The 19119-nt window shown below is 37.8% G+C and overlaps 1 protein-coding gene across 13 annotated transcripts in view; it reads left to right on the forward strand.

The window, feature by feature from the left end:
• Positions 1-19119, forward strand: part of LOC127629634 (uncharacterized) — a 34116-nt gene that overhangs the window by 7492 nt on the left and 7505 nt on the right. For 3 of the 13 annotated variants that reach the window (XM_052106759.1, XM_052106763.1, XM_052106765.1), the window contains exons 2-4: positions 13875-14102; positions 17149-17747; positions 17842-17923. The exons of 1 other annotated variant lie outside the window; for it this stretch is intronic. In XM_052106759.1, the coding sequence (XP_051962719.1) occupies positions 13875-14102; positions 17149-17747; positions 17842-17923 (909 nt within the window). Of the gene's footprint in view, positions 1-559; positions 747-6385; positions 6508-6584; positions 6813-9284; positions 9459-9813; positions 10070-11070; positions 11565-13874; positions 14103-17148; positions 17748-17841; positions 17924-19119 lie in introns of those variants that run through there. 9 more of the 13 variants (XM_052106757.1, XM_052106764.1, XR_007968790.1 and 6 more) reach the window with 8 other exon arrangements.

The following is a 19119-nucleotide window of genomic DNA, read 5'->3' on the forward strand; positions in this document are numbered from 1 at the left end:
TGCCAGTACATACAATATACCAAAGTGAAATATTTTAGACATTACTTGTCATTCGTCACTAGTATATTACATGTAGAGCTGTTCAGCCATGACGTCAATTTGTAGGCGATCCTGAAAATCTAATTTGCCATGGGTTGGTTCCCTCTGGATTTTCCTATGGGTTTTTTGAACTTATGGTCTGTGGTAAACATTACTTGACTATACGTGGACGTTTTGTTCTACAGTATACATTACACACATTCATACCTCAAATGTGAATTTTTAAGCCACCATATATTTTTTTTTTAAGTATGCAATTTAATACAGCTTCAAAATTCACATTTGAGGTACAACTTATTTGTTATATATGTTGTAGAACAAAATGTATACGTATCATCAAATAATGTTTACCACAGTCTTTATTTTTCTCATAAGTTTATAAAAACCCATTATAAAAACCCATAGGAAAATCCAGAGGGAACCCATGGCAAATTCGACTCCCAGGTTTTTGGACTACAACCAGAACCGCTCTATTGTAAGAAAGTATTGTTTCTGTTTTTTTGTTTTTTTTTTCTTCTAGGCGACAGAAGCATCTAGTTCAGGTGCTATGGAGCCTGTAGGTTTTAAGAGAGGTCTAAACAAACTTTTGGAGAAAGGCATTGATGTAGAGATTGTGACTACTGACCGATCCCCCTCAATAAGGAAGGTCATGCAGGTGGATTATCCAGATATCCACCATGAGTTTGACATCTGGAGTGTGGTCAAGGGTATGTAAATGTTGCATCACTAATTAATATCGACACGTGGGGGGTTGCTCAATCTTTAGATTAATCGGCCGGCCGATTTTTGCATTTTTTACATAATCAGCATCGGCCAATATCCACGCATATCAAGCCGATTATTAGGCAGCCTAGTGTTGTTGTGGAACACGTGTTCGACGCACACTGCCCCTAGAGTCATTCTCCAGCAGAGTGAGCAGACCTCATCCAGTGCCTAAGGAAGGAGCTAAGTTCCTTGGAGAAAACAGTAAGGGTTAAATTTGTATAACTTCTTTAGATTGAATTAAAAACGTTTGATATGTTACTGCCAACTTCAAGAAAAAACGTGACAAACGCGATAGTTGACATGACGTTCGGCTACTTTGGATATTGATATCGTAGTTGAAGTTGCATTATCACAGCAGAAGGGTTGCTATCATGTCACAATAAGGAAGCAAGAATTTTGCAATTACAGAGAGTGAATCTGAGACTTTTATTTGTTCTGTTTGTGTGTCTTATATTTGAGAGGGTTATCACTCAATGCAGATAAATAAGTAATAAAAAAATACCAACGCAGTATAGGCTATTGAAGGACTGGCTTTGGTAAGCTCGGACGTTATCGGTTCTGCTGACGGTACTGGAGAAATTAAGAAAATACATTTATTATTGCTATAAAGAGAAAGTTATTTTATCTCGCCAGCCATTTCTATGTATAATAATATGAAACCATTTGTCTGTGATGCAATTTAGCTATTCGCAGTCAGAGAGAGAGAGAGAGAACTCGCTCACGCGGTGCCACAGCGAGCACAAAACGAGCCCTGCTTAATGAGTGACAGAACTAAACAGTCAGACATAGCCTGGTTTAGATCTGTGATTATTAGTCTGATTTTATTTTAGATTTCGCCTTCCAAAGATTATAAAAAGAATATTTATACATAAGCCGCATTCTGTCTAGCACAACTTCCTTCCCTTCACAGCGGTGCACTGACATTTCTCCCTAAAACTCAAACTTAACGTCAGAATCAGCACGATCGGTGATTGTTGTAAAATGCAGTCTAGCTACTGTTGCTAAATTGCGGGACGCGTTTAATTATAAAAAGAGCGCAAGAGATACCGTTCCCAAGGCGGCGCGTGCTCCGAAACACACCGCAAAGAGACGAGCAACATATAGGCTACTTTGGGTTTCATGCGTCTAAACCAGCGTTTCTCAACGTGGGCGTTTGGGCAGTGTTGGGGGGCGGTGTGAACGAGGCAGCAAGAGAGGGGGGCGCTCAGGCACAAATGGGGGGCGTTACTCAGAGGTACTCAACAGGCGGCCTGCGCAAAAATCTTTTCAGCTCTTCTCCTTAGCCTATGTCTTCATCTTGCTCGGATTACTGCTGCCACTTCACCAGGAGGATATGCCAGGAGAGCCGCTTCCTAAGTTACACATGCTTTTAAGAGGCGGATAATTTTCAGCGCAAAATAGAGGCGCTTTCACTGGCTTTTTCTGTACATAACGCGGAATACATGATTAGGCGCATAATTAGTGCTCAGGGCTCACACTAATGACCGTAATTAATAAAAAAAAAAGTGGCTGTTTTTGACGTCGTTTTTTCTTCGGTTCAGTTCAGGTTGCCGAGCTGTTGTCGTCTTTGTTCGTCATTTGAAATCAAATGACCGTTTGTAGGCTATTCAAATTTGAAGCCTAGTATATATTGCCTAATTGAGTGCGCGAACGACCGCTGCTTTTTCATTGGCCATTTAGGTTAGTTACGTTATTGTTCACGTGATTGGTTCATCTTAAAAAAATTTGTGTGTGAGCCTGAATTTGTTTGAATTTCTAAATACATTTGCAATACCTTTCAAACAATCCATGTGTTTTTGCATTTTTTTCCAAACACAATATTACTCAACTTCAGGCTTTTACATGTAGTTTAAATACAATAAGAAACTTCTGTTTCAGTTTTTTTTTTTTTTTACCAAAAACTCAGGCTTCAGATAACAGTGTTGCAATTGTTTGGCTGTAATAGTATTTCTGAAGTGTTTTTTTTTTTTTTTTTTAGGGGGGTTAAGAGGATCATGAAGAGGTCAGGGGGGCGTTTGTTCAAAAAAGGTTGAGAACCACTGGTCTAAACGATCAACTATACACAAAAATATGTCAAAACGACCGGCTTGGAGATTCACTTAAACACAGTTTATGTCTTAAATGGACGTAGTTATGGAAATAGTTGGGAGAAAATATGCTGCATCAGGAGCCTATTAGATCTGCACTCGGTCTTAAAGGGGAAGCTGTCTATTAAACATGTGACGATTGAGCCATTACTGTGAATCAAACAACAAAAGGCAAAGAGAAAATCACTTACAGCTCTTGAATGAAAAACTTCTGCATTAATAAGCATTAATCTATCTATGATAAACTATGAAGTGTTATTTTACAATTGATTACTTTATTAGATTTCTTTTTAGACCACACCATGAACAGTAATGTTAGTAGACCTTCCTGAAATTAAATCACTGTGCCTATATAACGTTTATATTTGTGTTATATATATATATATATATATATATATATAACAAAAAGGACTGTTAAGAATACCGTTAAAGTACTGGATCGATAAGCAGTATCGGTAAGATAGTAATACCATTAAAACCTTAACGATACCCATCCCTAGTTATGCCTGTGCTTCTCTTGGATGCTCTGAATATTGGATTACGTGTCTGGATTGCCCCTTAATTAAAGCTGCATTTGGATCTCAACCTTCGTGTCTCGGAGCAGTTCGTAACACCTGCTTTGTTTATTTAATATATTTGTTATACATTATTTATACAATATGTTTTTACATTATACATTTTTAATTTAAGTGTACAAGTGCAGATTGGTCAAGTGTTCAATAAATGTATTTGTTGAGAAATGTTGTCTATCTTAAGTAATTATTTGTGTTACATTTTATCTTTCAAATAAAAGGTTCAAATAAGAGGTTAAAAACAAGCACATATCGGCCAAAATAAATCGGCAGCATTAATCGGCCATCGGCCGACCTGGATTTCAAAAGATCGGCATCGGCCTGAAAAAACCAATATCGGCCGACCTCTACTTTAGATAATACATGAAGCATACGTATTTGTGCAGCTATTGACAACTGCTGCTTTAAAGAAATATTCTGGTTTCAATACAAGTTAAGCTCAATCGACAGCATTTGTGGCATGATGTTGGTTACCACAGAATTTTATTGACTCGTCCTTCCTTTCCTTTAAAAAAAGCTAAAATCTGGGTTACAGTGAGGCACCAACAATGCAAGTGAATGGGGTCAATCTGTAAACGTTAAAATACTCACTGTTTCAAAATTATAGCCACATGATGTAAATATTATATGTGTTAACATCATTTTAGTGTGATAGTTGCTTGCTAACATTTTCTGTGTGAAGTTAAATTTGATTTTACAACATTTTAGCCACAATAACATAACACTGTAAATTTAGACATGGGCAATTTACGGCCACCGGGCCAGATCGGCGCTCCTCATGGTTTAATCTGGCTTGTTGATCCTAACAGCGTTTTTTTTATTGAATACTTCAGTTATCTTGCATTGGGACCTAACATGCCTCCACAAGCCTATAACATGCTCAGGGTTGCCAGATAAGAGATGCAAACCCCCCAATTTGAGATTTATACTTCCACATTTTGGAAATATTCTGCTTAATTTTATACATATTTTGTGCAATCTGGCAACCATTCACATGCTCTGTCTAGCTTTTGCGTCCCACTTTAAACAAACTTGGTGATCTCTAGTGCAATATTCTGCTTAAAAGTGTTATACGGCCACTCAGTGTCCATTATTGTGGCTGTTTGGTGCTGCTAAGTTTGCGAGCAAACCTTCTCAGTAATGAACTTTAAAAAAATATAAACATGGATCTCTGAATCATTGACATACAAATAAAAGCAAGCAAGAGACTAAATGTTTAGAAATGTTGAAGTCCCTCGCACCTGTTTGTTAATCTGATTATTTATTATTTCATCATGCAGCCTGTTTTACTCAGTTGTGTCCTGAATGGAGTGCCAAACCATTGATGAGATCGGCATCATGACACTTTTAGCACATAAACGGGTAATGTTTGAGAATAAAATGAGGAAACTGGCTCACTTAAAAAAAAAAAAAGCCTGATAGAAAAGTATCTCTACCTTTGCAGAGCAAAACAAAACTTTAGGCAATTGCAGAATAGTCCCATCAGTCACATGTACACTTCAGAATAATTAGTACCCAAATATTTCTGCACATAAAAGTTATAAGAACCAAATCAATGCAGAACATTTGATCTCAAAAGGAAAATGGTTGCCCACCCCTGCCATAAACCCTCATCAAATAATACATGAGTTTTAACAGAATAATGATTTAAATGCTTTTATAAAATTATAAGCTTTACATTTTTGCCTTCAAGCCCACCATTGTAAGTGCCTCACTATACCCACGATTTTCTTTTCTTTCTAAAACTGTCCGAACTCGCTCACTTGTTCACTCAATAACATTCCTATATAGTGGAAGTCAGTAAGAGCACTATATCAGGCAAGCAGTGAATGAAATTAGTGAGTGAATTTAGACACACAGTGTCGGAGAAAGTGCTAATGCTGTTTGCAGAAACAACATCGTCACATCTGTACTTTTATCTTACTTATAGCATAATAATAATCATAATAACAACAATAACAATACTTTTTAATCTAATAAAATTTTAAATATTCAAGAAATGTCCATTCTGTTTGTTGAGTTTAATATTTATTTTCATAATGATTAAAATAATACTGTTAGAAAGGACCAAAAAGAATATAAACATTGGAACAAACATAGATTATTGTATTTATGATTTTCTCCCTGGAAGCATTTCTGAGACGCATGCATTTCATAGATGGCATAGTGCCATCATGCGACTAATACAGTACTAAAGTTATTAATAACAACATTCATTAATTATTAAACTAATACATGTGGCAACAAAATATTTGAATAATTTCCACTGTGTCTAGTTTAATCAATTTGTGAAAGTGTCCAATCACAGGATGTTTACTGAGATTAAGCGTGTAGTATTCGGCTGGTCATGTGATTGTAACATGTGCAGACCTTCTCCATATTTTACATTTATGCATTTGGCAGACGCTTTTATCCAAAGCGACTTACAGTGCAATTATTACAGGGACAATCCCCCCGGAACAACCTGGAGTTAAGTGCCTTGCTCAAGGACACAATGGTGGTGGCCATGGGGTTAGAACCTGTGACCTTCTGATTAACAGCCCTGTGCTTTAGCCACTACACCACCACCACTCCAGCAGATCCATATAGAATAATGTGTGCTCATGATCTTCTACATATATTGCAAAATTACAATTCATGTCTTTAGGAGTTAAACTTTTTTTAATGAGGAAAAAATGACTGAGTGTACCTTTAATGCAAACTTGCACACTTTGTGTAGGATAAATGCATGTTTTGTTCACCTAGCTTTAGTTTGTTCTGGAGAAAAGATTTCAACTTCTGTTGTGTAAATTAGGCTTTAGCTTACGTAAACTCTATACCTCCAGAAGCCCTATAACAATGTAATTAAACTTTGTATGTGCTGTGACCCTCCTTGGTCATGGTACGAGAAATAGCATGAAAGTTATACTGTTTTTTTGACAGGGTTTTATAAGAAGTTGCTATCAGTGTCTTGGAAAAAGGGAAACCAAGACCTGCAGCCCTGGGTCAAATCCATATGTAACCATTTGTGGTATTCCTGTTCAACTTGTGGAGGTGACGCCAGTGTAAGTTGGAAAATATCTGATAATGATGTTATTGACTTTTTGAAAGTGCATATTTTAAAGTTCACAAATTATATCAGGACTTAACTAAGAAGTGGAAGTCCCTTCTTCATCACATTTGTGGTGTACATCACTGGATGGAAGATGGAAGACAGCACAGATGTCATCATGATGACCTCCTACCTGAACAGCAGCGGAGAAGAAGATGGCTTAGAAAGAGTCACCTGCCTTCCAATCACTATCATCCCTTGTTCTGAACAAAGGTCTCATAAACGACTTGAGGCAAATGGCACTTTTCAAGCATACAGGTTAGTTTTATCTCAGACACAGTTTGTTACAGTTCACTTTGAGTGATCAGTTAGCCCTTTTCCACTGCAATGGCATGTGCTCGACTGGTTCACGGCCGGGGCAATCTAGAGCGCTTTTCCAATGACTTGAGACAGAGATTATTTAACAGAGATAGGCCACATCTGTTAAAATGAATGGGAGAAATTGGAACGCTCAACCAAGGAGCTCTGAGCACCCAACGATTAATGGATGTAGAAAGGAAGTCCCGCCTAGGTTAAAAGAGCCAATCACCTTTTAGACACAGACATCGCTGTCAATCAACTCAACAACGCACATGCTCTTTAGCTATACAAGCCAAGAAAATTCCAAACATTGCTGACAGTGGACTGACTGGCTATAAAGACTTTGCTTGAGATCTTCATGAGAACCGAACGATGGCGTAAGCCAACCTAATCTGCCCACAAGCAAAAATGGTGCATCACAGTGTTTGTTTAAATCATTCACTCCTGTTTTTGAGGACATCTTTAAACAGAGAAATGTAATCCAACGTTATAACATTGCTCAACAAGTTTGTCATAGATGACATCTACAGTGGATATAAGAAGTCTACACACCCCTGTTAAAATGGCAGGTTTTTGTTATGTAAAAGAATGAGACAAAGATAAATCATGTCAGAACTTTTTCCACTTTTAATGTGACCTATAATGTGAACAATTCAATTGAAAAACAAACTGAAATCTTCGTGGGGGAATTTTTTTAATTAAAAACCTTACAATAAACTGGTTGCATAAGTGTGCACACCCTCTTATAACTGGGGATGTGGCTGTGTTCAGAATTAACCAATCACATTCAAACTCATGTTAAATAGAAGTCATTACACACCTGCAATCATTTAAAGTGACTCTGATTAACCACAAATAAAGTGCAGCTGTTCTAGTAGGATTTTCCTGACATTTTCTTAGTTGCATCTCAGAGCAAAATCCATGGTCCACAGAGAGCTTCCAAAGCATCAGAGGGATCTCATTGTTGAAAGATATCAGTCAGGAGAAGGGTACAAAAGAATTGCCAAAGCATTAGATATACCATGGAACACAGTGAAGATGGTCATCATCAAGTGGAGAAAATATGGCACAACAGAGACATTACCAAGAACTGGACGTCCCTCCAAAATTTATGAAAAGACGAGAAGAAAACTGGTCAGGGAGGCTTCCAAGAGGCCTACAGCAACATTAAAGGAACTGCAGGAATTTCTGGCAAGTACTGGCTGTGTGCTACATGTGACAACAATCTCCCGTATTCTTCATATGAATGGGCTATTGGGTAGGGTGGCAAGATGGAAGCCTTTTCTTACAAAGAAAAACATCCAAGCCTGGCTGAAATTTGCAAAAACAAACATAAAGTCTCCCAAAAGCATGTGGGAAAATGGGTTATGGTCAGATGAAACCAAGCTTTAACTTTTTGGCCATAATTCCAAAAGGTATGTTTGGCACAAAAACAACACTGTACATCACCCAAAGAACACCATACCCACAGTGAAGCATGGTGGGGGCAGCATCATGCTTTGGGGCTGTTTTTCTTCAGCTGGAACCGGGGCCTTAGTCAGGGTGGAGGGAATTATGAACAGTTCCAAATACCAGGCAATTTTGGCACAAAACCTTCAGGCGTCCGTTAAAAAGCTGAAGAGGAAGTTCACCTTACAGCACGACAACAACCCAAAGCACACATCCAAATCCACAAAAGCATGTCTTCACCAGAAGAAGATTAACATTTTGGAATGGCCCAGCCAGAGCCCGGATCTGAATCCAATTGAACATCTGTGGGGTGATCTGAAGAGGGCTGTGCACAGGAGATGTCCTCACAATCTGACAGGTTTGGAGCACTTTTGCAAAGAAGAGTGGGCAAATATTGCCACATCAAGATGTGCCATGCTAATAGACTCCTACCCAAAAAGACTGAGTGCTGTAATAAAATCAAAAGGTGCTTCAACAAAGTATTAGTTTAAGGGTGTGCACACTTATGCAACCAGGTTATTGTGAGTTGTTGTTTTTTTTTTCCTTAAAGATTTCAGTTTGTTTTTCAATTCAATTGTTGACATTATAGGTCACATTAAAGGTGGAAAACGTTCTGACATGATTATCTTTGTCTCATTCTTTTACATCACAAGAACCTGGCATTTTAACAGGGGTGTGTAGACCTTTTTATATCCACTGTATGCTCAAGATGACAGGTGATGTATTTGCATTACTTTGTACAAACATTTTAATGTGGCTTAACTTTAAGTACGTTAAACTGTAATAGAGAAATCGTGATTAACCTAGGTGTAGAATATGGTTATATTTTGGATTTTTGCCATAGCATATATTAGTATGTTAACATCTTGAAAGAGAATCTCCATCGGTTTACAAACACAGTTTTGCCATCTGGCGTGACAAACACAGAATCGGAAATTTTAGTTGTGCTTAACACACTTTTTAAATTTATTTATTTTTTAGGCAAGCTTGAGGTCTTCCATTCCATACTTCTGAAATATTGTCAGAAGAACCTCCACTTCCACTACACATCCATGACAGCTCGTACCAAACTTGCTGTCCTTGACTACAATGAAAATGTTCACCGTGGAAAGACCACAACCACCAAACCCAGCAGTCAACAACACAAGGCTTTGTGTAAGTGAACACCGCTGTGAAAAAACATCAGCTGAACTGAGGTTAAAACCATGTCGGTCACAACGGTGAGGCCAGTTTTGATCTGATTGTAGTGTCTACGTACATGCTGGACAAAGGAGAGCAACGATCACATTATCTAGGTCTGTTAGGGGCGATTTCAGTCGGACTAAAGCGTTTACATGGCATTTGTAATAGAAACTTATTGTCAGTCCGACTGAAATTTAAGTGCACACAGACGTGCTGTGAAAAACTGTATAAAAGTATCCTGTTTGTAAACTTTTGCAGATATAATTGGTCAAATAATGATTTAATCTATCTTGCAAATGTGTCAGTAATAACTGTTTATCATTTTTAGGCACACCCCATGAACCAACAACACAAAACTTCCGAGATGATCTTTTTCAGAAGGTTCTGCAGCGGCGCATGGACCCCACTGTTGAGTTCAAGGACCAGTCCTCTCAGCTGGCACTTCCCCAACTGCCACCTTAAAAAGCACAAATGCTAAATTGAATCAAGAAAAAGCAATTGCAATGGATGTGTAAATGTTTAACAGATAGAATAAAATGAATCATGTTAGTTTTTACTTTGTCTCTACTTTTCATTTCTTGAACTGAGGGTGTGTTTCTGTAAGAGCGTCATAGTAAACAGGAGGTTGCAGATATATTATAGTGGTGTAAAAAGCTAAGCTAAGGCTTGGGTCGTCATCATTTTTCAGGCCAAGGATGCCACTGTATAACATTGAATGATGCATTTCAAGCTTCGCCTTTCATAATGTGTATAATACTCTATTACTGCATTTGCATATTATGATGCTTGCACTGCAATTTTAAATAATCATTATTGACATACGGTCATATACTTGTAGTTTTATATTTTACTTCATTTCAATACGGGAAAGGCAATTAAACATTTAGCTGAAATTTAACTTTGCCTTAAGTTAACTTAAATGGATAGTTCACCTAAAAAATGTGTATTCTCACATTTATTTACCCTTAAGCCATCCCAGATGTGTATGACTTCCTTTCTACTGCTGAATACAAAGATTTTTAGAAGATTATTTTAGCGCTGTAGTTCCTCGCAATGCAAGTGAATGGGTACCAACATTTTAAAGGTCCAAAAAGCTTATAAAGGCAGCATTCACTTGCATTGTGAGGACCTACAGAGCTGAGATCATCTAAAAATCAGCAGAAGATAAAAAAAATCATACACATCTGCGATTGGATGAGATAATTTTCACTCTAGGATGAACTCTCCCTTTAATATTTAATTTTTGTTTAATGTAATTTATTTACTAAAAAATGGGTGGACCCCTCTGTTTAAGACACCTTTCTTAAAGGAATAGTTCACACAAAAATGAAAATTTACTGATAATTTACTCACCCTCAGGCCACTCCAGATGTATCTGAGTTTCTTTCTTCATCAAAACAGAATTTAAGATTTTTAGGATTTCATTTCAGGCCTCTACCTCTAAACAATGCAAGTGAATGTACTCCATTTTTTGGGATGGTCAAAAATGCATATTTAGGGTGCATCAAAATAATCCACACTACTCCAGTCGACAAATAAAGTTCTTCTGAACTGTATCGATGGATTATTTTTAGAAACAAAACAATATTTATATCAATTTGTAACTACAAATGTTCGCTTCCGTACATCTCTGTGACGCGCGCTCATGAGAGTGATGACGTAAGCTGGTTGGTATGGTCACGTGTAGGAGGAGCCAGGAAGCACGTCATGTTTACAGTAGAAGGAGCGCTGTACAAAAGTTTAATTGTCTTTGCTGTAGATTGTATTTGTTTAAGTGTATTGTTCAAAATGGTCGTTTGGTGTGTGTATCCTGGATGCTTCAACCTTCAGAAACCCCAAAGAAAACGCCCGCTGGGAAAAATATTAACTTTTCATCGATTGCCTATACATGATCATGAGCGATTGAAACTCTGGCTTATCGCACTGAAATTGGATATGAGTACACCCCTACATTCTCTCCAATATTGGAGGGTGTGCAGTGAACATTTTACCCCTGAGGATTTCAGACCATCGAAAGAAACAAAGGGTCGATATCTGAAATCATCGGCTGTGCCCGTTATGTTTTTCCAGCGAACTCAGGTATGTGTGAAAACTTTGTCATGGCCTAAATATTTCTATATAGTAGCTATAGTAACAAAGAAAATATGATAATTACTCTACTGATAGCATTCTGAGATGCTATTCTTCACCACAATTGTACAGAGCTGTTATCCGTGTTACCGTATGCGTAGACTTTGTCAGTTTGAACCAGTCTGACCATTGTTTTTTGCCCTCTCTCATCAACAAGGTATTTCCATCTGCAGAACTGCTGCTCACTGGATGTTTTTTGCACCATTCTGAGTAAATTCTAGAGACTGTTGTGTGTGAAAATCCCAGGAGATCAGCAGTAACACAAATACTCAAACCAACCCGTCTGGCACCAACAATCATCCGTGCGATTATCTAATCAGCCAATAGTGTGGCAGCAGTGGAATGAATAAAATCATGCAGATATGGGTCAGGAGCTTCAGTTAATGTTCACATCAACCATCAGAATGGGGAAAAATGTGTATCTCCGTGATTTGAACTGTGGCATGCTTGTTGGTGCCAGACTTTGCTGACAAAGTCTACGGTAACTCATTGTACTGCTCTGGACAATCATTTAATCTCAGATTGTGGGTTGGCTTTTTTTTTTGGCAGCACGAGGGGGACCTATACAATATTAGGCAGGTAGTTTTAATGTTGTGGCTGATTGGTGTATAGTTGAAGAGAACCAGCTGAAATCAGAAGTTTACATACACCGTAGCCAAATACATTTAAACTCAGTTTTTCACAATTCCTGTCATTTAATCATAGAAAACATTCCCTGTATTAGGTCAGTTAAAATCATTACTTTATTTTAAGAATATGAAATGTCAGAATAATAGTGAGAATTATTATTATTATCAGAAGTTTACATACACTTTGTTAATATTTGTTAGCATAGCCCAAACTTTTGGGTAGCCTTCAACAAGCTTCTCACAATAAGTTGCTGGAATTTTGACCAATTCCTCCAGACAGAAATGGCTTGCAAGCCTCACCCTTTTTCTTCCAAACATAACAAGGGTCATTATGGCAAAACAGTTACATTTTTGTTTCATTAGAAAACAAGAGAGGACATTTCTCCAAAACGTAAGATCTTTGTCCCCATGTGCACTTGCAAACTGTAGTCTGGCTTTTTTATGGCAGTTTTGGAGCAGTGGCTTCTTCCTTGCTGAGCAGCTTTTCAGATTATGTTGATAAATGACTCATTTTACTGTGGATATAGATGACTGTCTACCTGTTTCCTCCAGCATCTTCACAAGGTCCTTTGCTGTTGTTCGAACCAAACTGCGTTCATCTATAAGAGACAGAATGTGTCTCCTTCCTGAGCAGTATGATGGCTGCATGGTCCTATGGTGTTTAAACTTGTGTACTATTGTTTGTACAGATGAACGTGGCACATTCAGGCATTTGGAAATTGCTCCCAAGGATGAACCAGACTTGTGGAGGTCCACATTTGTTTTTGATTTACACATGATGTCAAGCAAAGAGGCAGTGAGTTGGAAAGTAGGCCTTAAAATACATCCACATGTGCACTTCCAATTCAGTACACCTCCTATCAGAAGTTAATTGTCTAAAGGCTTGGCATCATTTTCTGGAATTTTCCAAGCTGCTTAAAGGCACAATTACCTAACTGAATTTGTGATATAGTCAATTAAATGTGAAACAATCTGTCTGTAAACAATTGTTGGAAAAATTACTCGTGTCATGCACAAAGTATGTCCTAAACAGCTTGCTAAAAAGAATCAATACAAGCTGAGCTCCATTGTCAGCCTCAGCAACAATTGACATTTGTGACAATGTTGATTACCAAAACATTTTTATTTTGAAACAACAAAAATTGAGGTTAACGTGAGGCACTTACTATGGAAGTGAATGAGATACATTTTTGGAGGGTTTAAAGGTAGAAATGTGAAGATTATAATTTAAAAAGAACTTGCCTTAATTATATTGTTAATTATTCTGCTAAAACTTGTATTATTTGAGCTGTAAAGTTGATTAAATCGTGGTTTTATAGTAATTTTAGGGTTTATGCCGTTACATTACAATGAAGATGTAAAATTGGTGATAACTTTACACAGAACAGGTTAGTAAGCCATTTTATCACACTAAAATCATGTTAACACTCGTATTGTTTGTCTTGTGGCTATACTTTTGAAACAGTGAGTATTTTAATGTTTACGGATTGGTCTCATTCACTTCAATTGTAAGTGCCTCACTGTAACCCAAAATAATTTTTTGTGGTAATCCACATTATGCATTCCATGTCAGTGTCCAGTACATCTTATGTACAACCTCGTATCAAAAACAACTTGGTGTATTTTTCAGGAGGCTGTGAGTGAAAAAGATGGAGACACAGAGGTCCTTGGGGATGAGATGTTTTTTGCCAGTGTTCCACCATCAATCCCAGAAAAGCCAGAGACCATCAGAACCAGCAATGGACAAAATGAGGAATCACAGTCAAAACTGATTTTGATCGTATCTAATCCTAATCAGACGCAGTCATCAACATCTAGGACATACTATGCTTTCCCTCCTATACAGTCTTCTCAGTCAGTAAGTCCTCACAAACATATTTTGTCACACAAGTTGTAAATGGGCAGGTCGTACTCTTGTTATTATATGTCTAATTTTGAACAGTGTTTGACAAATTAGTTGGTAGTTAAAGGAATATTCCAGGTTCGATTGAAGTTAAGCTTAATTGACAGCATTTTTGGCATAATGTTAATTACCCCAAAATTACATTTACGGCTTGTCCCTTGTTTATTTAATACAAAATTGCAGTTACAGTAAGACAGGTCAGTTCATAAACATTAAAACACACAGGGGAGTCAAGTTGGACCGCCGAGAAAGATGGCAGCACACTAGGAGAGCTCTTGACATCCATCAGCTAATGATATAAAGTTGGAAACATACACAAGGCTTTTGACCGGGTGGAATTAGGGTTCCTTATGTTAGCTCTTTCAAAATTCAGGTTTGGGCCTGGCTTTTGTAATTGGGTGAAAGTACTCTATTCCAACCTGAGAGCAGCTGTTCTCACAAATGGGCTGATATCAAACATTTTCGGCCTTTCTAGGGGGACTAGGAAGGGTTGTGCTCTCTCTCCATTGCTCTTTACAATAGTTCTAGAAGCACTGGCTTTAGCAATCAGAGCTGATGTAAGAATTAAGGGTGTGCATGCAGGGGGCAGGGAGCATCAGCTTTTTATGTATGCGGATGATATTTTAGCAGTGATAGCAGATCCTGTCTGCTCTTTGCTGGTGTTACTTGAATTTACTGCCTCGTATTCTAAATTGTTAGGTTATAAAATAAATGAGCACAGGTCAGAGGGGATGCCTATATTGAATACAAGTCACTAGTGATGTTACATCATTTAATTTCAAATGGATACCCTCAGGTATGAAATACCTAGGTATTCAAATAAATCCAATTTTGGAAGAAATAATGCTCTCATATATGAAACCACTCCTCCAGAAGATAAAAATGAACCCGGCTAAATGGGAAAAATGTAAGCTTACTCTATGGGAAAACATTTATGTGATTAAAATGGTGGTTTCCCTACAATTTGATTATGTTTCCACGATGCTGCCTGTTAGTATATCACCACAGCTGTTGAAGCAATTTGATAGAATTATCAAAGACATTCTGTGGGACAAGAAAGAGACCAAGGATCAATATAAATAAAATGTGGTCACCAAGGGTCACATTGGAGGTATGGCTCTCCCCAATGTAAGGTTATACAATATATTGTTTGAAATGTCTTGGCTGATTTAGCATTGGAAGGGAACAGACCCAGAGCTGAGCCAAAATCAAACAGGAACATGTAAAGCCTTTCAAACCTGTGGATACATGGTTCAACTAATACCAGAATAGACTTGATTACTCTTCTAACCCAGTACTGGCTCATTCTAAGGCAGTCTGAAGAGAGTGCACAGGATGTGTGGTGTAACACGTAAGACAATCATATGCCTCTCTCTGGCACAACCCTGCCATATATATTGGGAAAAAATCTGTCTACTGGAATCAATGGCTTATAAAAGGGATATACAAGATAAGTGACCTGTACCTGGATGGTGTGTTTATGTCTTTTTCTGAACTTGTGCAAAAATATGATTTAAGATTGGATTCAAGATTCAACTTTATTGTCATTGTGAAGAGTACAGGTACAGCGACAATGAAATGCAGTTGTTTTCGCATATCCCAACTAAGCTGGGGTCAGAGTGCAGGTTCAGCCATGAAACAGCGCCCCTGGAGAAGATAGGGTCAAGGGCCTTGCTCAAGGGCCCAACAGTGGTATCTTGGCAGTGCTGGAGCTTGAACCCCTTACCTTTCAGTAACCCAGAGCCTTAACCGCTGAGCCACCACTGCCCCATTTGGAAAGCAAAGGTAATTTTTGGAGGTACTTACAAATTAGAGACAGTATCACAAAGGGCCAGTTCATTCAGGGCGAGAATCAAGTACTGGAATTTTTGGAATAACCTTGTATAGAACACAGGGCAGCTGTGTTTTACAAAACATTCAGCAGGTTGTAAAAATCTGAGGACCATTTGGCAGAAGGACCTAGGGTGTGATCTGAGGGATAATGAGTGGTTAAAAATACTATCAAATACTGGGAAATATATAAGGGAGGCTAGGGGGGAATATACTCTGTATAAGTTAATCAATTTATTTTACTCCTAAGCTCCAAAGAATGGGCTTGCTGACCAATAATTTATGTTGGAAAAGTCAGACAGAAACCGAAACATTTTTACATGCAATCTGGGAGTGTAAACATGTTTACCCATTTTGTGAAAAAGGATTAGAATACATAGGGAGGTGGCTGTGTCACCAAGATCATGCCTATTGGGTGACCAAACCGAATTGCCCAATATATGAAAATATGACTTTGCAGTGATAAAAGTAAGTGTTGTCACTGCTGCCCGAACGATCCTCAGATTATGGAAAAGTACATCCTCTCCAGGTCTCAAAAAATGGATGGAATCAATGCTAGAAATAGTATCATATGAATACGTTAGCTAGAGTCAATGATGAAGGTGTGAACTTTAAGAGGTCATGTGACCACTTTTTCGCTCATAGGATTGCTGGGACACTCTAATTTGGTTGTATTACTATAATTGCTAATTGTTCATTTTGTTTTTTCTAAATATGTACATCTTTTAACTAAATGTAATAATACTGTATGTTTGTGAATATTTAAATAAATAAAAACTTTAAAAGTATAGCCATACGATGTAAACATTCATGCTAACACGATTTTAGTGTGATAAAACCTTATCTTTGTTAAGATAATACAATATTACAACTTTGTTGCATGACGGCATACTTATGGCATACTTACGGTAAACCCTGTAAGTGCTTTTATACCAAAATCATGTAGAACAGATTTTATTTCACTAAGATCATGTTTACAGTACATGTTTGTACGACATTAATGTTGACCGACATGTGCTGTTGATTGAGCTCCACTTGTTTTGAACCTGGAACATTCCTTTAAAATCTACAATTTCCTGCCTTTCAATGCCATAGTTATTGAACTTGATTGATGTGTTACTCAAAACATCTCAACAACTTCCTAATCTGTCATTAATTTTCTGCCATGTAGGGTGAACCAGCAGAAACTGAGGTTAAAATAGAAAGTACTGACATAGATGTCAACATGCTTTCTGTAAGTCCTCCATCTTGCACGAAGGATCTCAATCTTATTCCTCCAACTTCAAGCCAAACTACAGGGCAAGAGGAGGACAAAGTAATAGGCCAGCATTGGAAGGAAAGAAAATGGCTGGTTAACGAATCCTCTTTGATGAAACTGTTTAGGTTCTGCCAACAATGTGGAGCACCGGTCAGGGAACCAAAACAAATAACATCAGGGAGCCTCATCCTTGTACAGTGGGAGTGTTCAATGGGACACAGAGGGCAGTGGAGTTCATGTTTTGATGTTGGGGGTATGGCTGAGAATGACCTGCATGTGGCGGCATCTATAGTGTTCTCTGGAGCAACATATGTTGACATTGCCGATTGGGCTGCCCTGCTCAACCTTCAGGTGCCAGATAAAGCTACTTTCAATGGAATCCAGTCATCATACCTCATCCCTGTCATAGACTCTGCATACAAAGAACAGCAAACAGCACTGCTGCAACTCTTGCGTATGCAAAATAGGCCCCAGAAGAGAGTGCATTTGTCAGGGGATGGAAGAGACGACAGGTAGATACAAGTATGTAATATTTGTTCACTTGTAAAATACATTTTTAAAGCAATAACAACAGTCCTTTTCCTCTTCATCCTCTGTTCCTTACAGCCCAGGGTTCTCAAGCAAATATAATACATACAGTTTCATGGATGACACAACCAATCAGATTGTCCACTTTGAACTGGTGCAGGTCAGTGAACATCCAGATTTTGGTATGGGCATGCATTTGGATTGTGACCATTTATTTTTTTTCTTCCCTTTTTCATTTAATCACACTTTTAACCACAAACACAGTTATGTCTCAGGAGCAACCAAAAGGTGTTAGGCTATGTCTGGCTGTTAAAGTCATTTAGATGGTCTAGACATTATCTTCTATTTTAATGGTGCATTTTATTTTTAATTGTTATGGAATGGTATGAAAATGTTCCTAATCTCTAAAAGTTATCACTTGAATAAGTGTCCTAAGATATCTCACCGGTCTCTGGTGTTTTTCTTTTGCACTACTCTTCTCTTCATCGGTCTCAATGGCATCTTTGGAGTGGGGGTTTGGGAAAGAAGGGGCGTGGCTTCGATGGTCTCAGTCTCGTGGAAGTTCCAGAATGGCTAAAATCACTTACAGCACCTTTAAGGGGCAGTTGAATCTGTTATAATAGCTTTTGCATATAAAGAACTAGTTTACCCCAAAAAATGAAAATTCTATCATCATTTACACATGCTCATTTTGTACCAAACCAGTCTGAATTTTTGTTTCTGTTTCTTCTCCAGAATAAAAAAGGAGATTATTTTATCGAGTCTTGTTGGAAGAATTCAGTGCAATGGCAATAGACAGTGACTCACTTTCATGCTTAAAGGATAGTTCACCCAAAAATGACAATTCTTACAAATTAAATATTGATCTTTTTCTCACCCACACCTATCATGTTGCTTTTGAAGATATGGACTTAATCACTGGAGTCTTACAGATTACTTTTATGCTGCTTTTATCTGCTTTTTGGACCTTCAGATTTCTGTCCACCATTCACTTGCATTGAAAGGACCAAAATAGCGGAGATATTATTTAAACAGATCTTCATACACATCTGTTATGGCATGAGGGTAAGTAAATGAGGGTGAACTGTCCTTTAAAAAAAAAGCACCCTAAAGTGTCATACGTGTAGTCTTTGAAGGCAGGCAGTCACTTTGTTTTTCCCTTTTCACATTACTTGACTATACGTGGACATTTTGTTCTACAGCATACATTACACACATTCATACCTCAAACGTGAATTTTGAAGCCACCATATATTTTTTTAAAGTATGCAATTTAATACAGCTTCAAAATTCACGTTTGAGGTACAACTTATTTGTTATTTACAGTCAGGTCCATAAATATTGGGACATCGACAC

The sequence above is a fragment of the Xyrauchen texanus genome, chromosome 36 (assembly GCF_025860055.1).
Source record: "Xyrauchen texanus isolate HMW12.3.18 chromosome 36, RBS_HiC_50CHRs, whole genome shotgun sequence".
Taxonomy (NCBI): Eukaryota; Metazoa; Chordata; class Actinopteri; order Cypriniformes; family Catostomidae; genus Xyrauchen; species Xyrauchen texanus.